Source organism: Seriola aureovittata, chromosome 3, assembly GCF_021018895.1.
Source record: "Seriola aureovittata isolate HTS-2021-v1 ecotype China chromosome 3, ASM2101889v1, whole genome shotgun sequence".
In the NCBI taxonomy this organism is placed as follows: Eukaryota; Metazoa; Chordata; class Actinopteri; order Carangiformes; family Carangidae; genus Seriola; species Seriola aureovittata.
This window is the reverse complement of record NC_079366.1, coordinates 22,207,720-22,213,006: the sequence shown is the minus strand read 5'-3', so window position 1 is coordinate 22,213,006 and position 5,287 is coordinate 22,207,720. Positions and strand designations below refer to the sequence as shown.

Below are 5,287 nucleotides of genomic sequence, written 5' to 3'. Positions count from 1 at the left end.
GCCAGCTTATGATGAGGCCTGGAGGAGGACGGTGTAATCAGAAGTTAAAGGCAAAAAAGCTATTTCTAATTACATTTTACATTTTCATTTTTAGTTATTCATCCCTTACCCAGACAGTGGGAGAGCAGATTGGGTGGGTGGGGGAGGGGTTGTTGGTGGTGTCTTGCTCATGAGTACTGTGACAGGTCTCGTGGCTGTTTCTACAATCAAACCTGACACCTTTTGGTAACGGTAAAGCCACGTTACCTTTAAAAAAATTGCAATATTTTTAGTCAAATAAGCCTCAAGAATCCACAAAATATCTTTTACAAGCTGTGCAGCCCCCAGCTAAACCGTTCCCCTCCTCATCATCAATAAATAAATAGATGAATAAATAAAAGAATATTAATATGTCTGGGTGAGCCACATTACAAAGTGTAGTCATGTAAAACGTCCGATTAAATGTTAAAGTTTGTTCTTTAATGAAACACATATTGCAGTTCAATAATTAAATAAATTAAAATTACATGGATGTAATAAATTAATAGAATTATTTAACCAGGAACCTAAAGCAACATACATTACAGAAATAAGTTACCTCAGCTAAAACAGCAATACAGCAAAAACCTGTACGGATATATTTATGTGCATCGACTGGTTCCAATGAAATATTTACATTGTACACGTATACTTCCATGAAGCTGTTTCTTTTCTCTTCAAGAAAAAACATTACTTAAACAAGGTGATTTTAACAAGCAACGACTTCATAATGATGCGCGTATATTTATACAAATAAATACCAGAAAACATACATAAAATAATTTAAAAAGAGAATACTATCTCATATATATCTCGATTGTACCATCTCAAACGTTAGAAATCGTAAGTTAAAATTTGTGACTGTATATTTCACAGTCGTTTCCCTTTAAACCAGAACAACACGCTTAACTTGCTGTCAGAATTTGATTTTCTCAAGCAAAACGAGGTGGGGGGAATCCCAATAAATATGTAATGAAGTAAACATGACCTCACTCAATAAATAGTTCATAAGATACAGGCCCACGCTGGATTGTAAACTTATTGCAGCCGGCAAGAAATCATATTTTTTTAATTGGGAAATTCTGTGACATCCTGGTGGACATCCAAGTGAGTTCCTATTTCGTTATTTCCACATACTGAGGCCTAATAATAAACAACCCTACCTTAATCCAAACCCCAGGTATCTTGAAAATATATCCCTGACTTAGATCACACATGGTAACAAAATAGGTGGAATTAATTACACATTTAGACACAAAATGAAGTGTGTGACAAGTAAATTATTCATTTACAGAGGGTTATTTGGCAGTAATCTAATATTAGCTTTCGAGACCAAGTAGTGTGTTGTCCTCTTAATCCCCTCATGGACCCTGAATAAATGTCAGACTGCATCGTCATGAACTCGGAGGGAAAATGTAGCTTATCCTATAAGCCAAAAATATAAACACCAATAGTCACCAACCAAGTGCTTTGAGTTAAACTAGTCTCGTTGTGTGTAAATACCAATGCTATTTTCATTGGGCTCTAACGCAAACTATAGTCCTCATTTGAAATAAATCATAAATAAAAATGAAAGCATAGAGTCCTGTAAGTCATACTGCGTTGACATTAAAAAGGTGAAGCATAGTATGTGTGGAAACAGTGGTCTTACTTGCTCTGTCAAACGATGCTTTACTCGACTCCACATCTCCCCCTCAGCGAGTAAAAGATGTGACTGTGGGGGTTTTCGAGTTTTTCAGTCATTGTTCAATTTTAGGAATTTTTCGAAGTTCAAAGCACAAAGTCATCGATGATTGAAAAAAAGGTGTGAGATAGGAAATATGATACAAATCGTCTCTAAACTGTTCCAAGTCTTTTCGTTGGTGGGTGGTTTAAAGCGATTTTAGACGCATGCAGAGTATTTCATTCGTTTCTGTTTCTGCCGCTGGTTGCAAAACCAGACCCGCACCACGTTCTTTTTGAGGTCCAGCTTTTCTGCAATTGCTGCGATTTTCTCTGAGGAGGGACGCGGCTGAATGGCAAAATAGGCCTCCAGTGATCTCTTCTCTGGTGCGGCTATCGACGTGCGCTTCCTCTTTTTCTCTGCGCCGTTGAACAACTCGGGTTTATTAAGTTTCTCCCTGTGTGATTTCTCGGCTTCTTCTAGCCACGCTTGCAGGATGGGCTTCAAAGCAATCATGTTGTTATGAGAGAGCGTGAGGGACTCGAATCGGCAAATGGTGCTTTGGCTGAGGGAGCCCACCCCAGGAATCTTCAGGCTGGCTAAAGCTGACCCTACATCCGCCTGGGTAACCCCGAGTTTGATCCGTCTCTGCTTAAACCTCTCCGCGAAGGCTTCCAAGTCCCTAGGATCGGCGTCCACGTCGTTCATGCCCATGTGCGGTGGTAGCCCGTGGGCATGAGCCATGTTGATGGCTGCCTGGTGCATGTGGTTCATGCCCGCCATGTGGGCAGGGTGCGCAGGCGTGGAAACCACCGAGCCATCCGGCCCAGCCATGGCTCCTAGTGCCAGTCCCGGGGTGATGTGGTCCAGCAGGTCCCCCTCCAGTGCCTGGTGAGGCTGGTGGTGGTGGTGGTGGTGGTGGTGATGGTGGTGGCCAGCCAAGGCGGACGGATGAGAAATAGGCACCGAGGAGGAGGAGGAGGAAGACGAGGTGCAGGGGAGAGTGTTCATGGTGTGGTAGGTTGCGTCCGGCTTGAAGGGACTGTGATGTGGAGGGTGATGGTGGCTCTTGGTCTGCGAGACTATATCCACCGCCGCTAGAGCTTCAGCCCGGGCCAACAAACTCTCATCCAAGCCTCCGAATATATTGCTCTGCAATTGCAAATAGAATGCACACATAACTGTCAGCAGGGAATTCTCCCTCCACTCCTCGGTTTAAAACATTTCCAGAATGTGAAAAAAAGAAATCCTGAAAAAGGAGCACACAAAACAAGACACATGCAACATCCCAGGTCATAAAAATTAATACGAAAGGCAAAGCCGACTGAATACATAAGTTGAGCAGAGGAAAAAAATATGGAGGTGTTGGGTGATTTGCTGTGCAGACATGAAAAAAACATCAAGCAAAAAAGTGGGCTGTCAAAATGTGCCTTTAAGCAGTGATTATGCAGAATACGTACCGGTGGGGTTGGGAGACAGGCTCGGCGCATCGCCTCCGAGCTGCTGCTGCCGCTGCTGCTGATGATGGTGCTGCTGTGTCGGGAGGACGAGCAGGATGAAGGTGCATTGGAAGTCAAAGTGGATGATGAGGAGGAATGCAACGAATACTTGGGTTCGGGCAAGCTGGTGTGGGCCATGGCAAAAGGCTGCTTGCTGTTCAGAGACATCATCATCATATTTGCTGGCGTCCAAGCCTCAGCAAGTTCCTTTTAATAAGTTAAGACTCCGCCTCCTCGGTCGGGAGTTGAAGCCCAATTGCTTCGCAGGAATCTCAAGTCACTGTCGAATAAAGTATAGGCAGAAGACGGTCGTCCAGAACTGAAGTTATCACATCTATTTATTATTACTAGCGGAGGTATGGAGGTGTCTCGTCTATTTGGCAAATGAGATATCGCAGGCACCAACAAGCCATGCAACTGAGCGCAGCCGATACCTTTTCCTTTGTGGACTTGTGGCGCGATTGTTCAAAATAACCTTTTCTCTTTTTTCTCCTTCAACTGTCTCCACCTTGTATCATATGATATTTTTTTGCCTTGGATTTTTTTTTGGCAGAGCTCCTCATAGACGACGCCAGAAAAAAAAAATAAAATAAAAAGTTTCTCTCCGTCTCTTAGGATTTCCAAAATACTTCAAGTTTAGAAGAGTTGCCGCTTTCGTTGACCTGTTGGTGTTTTTTGTCAAAAGTTTCCGTCTTGAAATGACCGTAAGTGAGAAGTAATGGTGGTGACAGTCTCTGTATTGTGCCTCTTCGACTACGTTGAATGCTGCGGGGACCCGAACTGCCTCTGCTCTGAGGCGAAGGGCAGACTGAGTCTCTCTCCGCCTCTCTCTCTCTCTCTCTCTTTCTCTCGCTCTCTCTCTCTCTCTCAATCATACACACACACACACACCCTCACTCTCTCTCTTTCTCTCTCTCTCTCTTCTCTCTCTCTCTCTCTCTCTCTCTCTCTCTCTCTCTCTCTCTGCAGTTCTCCCAGTCTCTCACCCTCTCACATAGCCTACACACACTCTTTTCCAGCTGCACCTGAAAAACCCTTTCATGATTTATTATCCTTCATTTGCCACAGCACCAGCACCACCGCCGCCGCCGCCGCCGCTGGGGACTCTGCGCATGGGCAGTCTGCGACAGGGCATTTATTTCAAATGACTCTACTTCTTATCACCAACACCTCGTTACCAGCACCACGTCTCATGAAGTTCAGGGACTTTTTGATTGATTTCCGATTTATTGCACCTGCAAATATTTTATTGTTGAATATTGTAAACAAAATTCAACTTAGGCTCTGCCAAACAGACAGTTGCAACCCCGAGGGAGCACAGAAAGTGAATTAACACCACGGACAGCTCCACTCCACCTGCTGAGGTCAAAATAAATCAAAGTTATTATCGTAAAGTCAAAATAATATTAGCCTACTATGATTTTTATGAAGACACCTAAGGTAAAAATAAAAGATGTAAAAAAAAAAATTAAAAACGCATTGGCAACTGCTCGGATTGTCTATTTCTGTCTAAATTTTAAGAATGAAAGGTTTCATATTATCGCCTGCAATTTTTCTCCTTTGTTACTTTAACAAATTTCTCCATATTAATAAAACCAGTGTAAAATACCGGAAATCATTTTTAAACTTTGTAAGAAAATTATAATATGTGTTGTACTATTTTGTGTGGTTTTATGCATGGAGTTTTGCATGCAAAAAGGACGCTAGTTACTACTTAATGAATGGCGATAAGAGTGGATTTTTAAAATAATTAGCACTACTTAATTGCAAATCTATATACTTGTCATAGCAGGCTATTATCTTATCTCCCCTCTAATTAAACCACATCATCGCTAATGTAATTAAAACATTCAATCACGCTGTAATTAACAAGGGTTGTCTAATTTCCTTAATATGGTCATGTCTATAGGAAGAGATAATTGTTATGATGTAACGAAGCTCTCGGAGGTTAGAAAGTAAACAGTGACTTTTGGATTTTGTTTTTTTTTTTCCTGTATGGCTATAATTTTCAACACACACACACACACACACACACACACACACAACACACACACACACACCCTCACTCTCTCTCTTTCTCTCTCTCTCTCTCTCTCTCTCTCTCTCT

At 42.2% G+C, this 5,287-nt stretch overlaps 1 protein-coding gene across 1 annotated transcript; it reads right to left on the bottom strand.

Moving 5' to 3' along the window:
• Positions 1 to 437: 437 nt before the first annotated feature.
• pou4f2 (POU class 4 homeobox 2) lies at positions 438 to 4,002 on the bottom strand. The gene is made up of 2 exons (XM_056372146.1): positions 3,142 to 4,002; positions 438 to 2,833 (listed from the first exon to the last, which is right to left on the bottom strand). Exons 1-2 carry the CDS (start codon positions 3,355 to 3,357, stop codon positions 1,901 to 1,903), a joined length of 1,149 nt encoding a protein of 382 aa, XP_056228121.1. The 5' UTR covers positions 3,358 to 4,002; the 3' UTR covers positions 438 to 1,900.
• Positions 4,003 to 5,287: the final 1,285 nt, after the last annotated feature.

What these genes read in the sequence shown, in the direction of transcription:
- pou4f2 (XM_056372146.1), bottom strand. Translation starts at nt 3,357, where the DNA reads ATGATGATGATGTCTCTGAACAGCAAGCAGCCTTTTGCCATGGCCCAC. An exon ending in CCTGTCTCCCAACCCCACCG is followed by an intron (nt 2,834 to 3,141) that starts GTACGTATTCTG and finishes TTGCAATTGCAG; the next exon opens with AGCAATATATTCGGAGGCTT.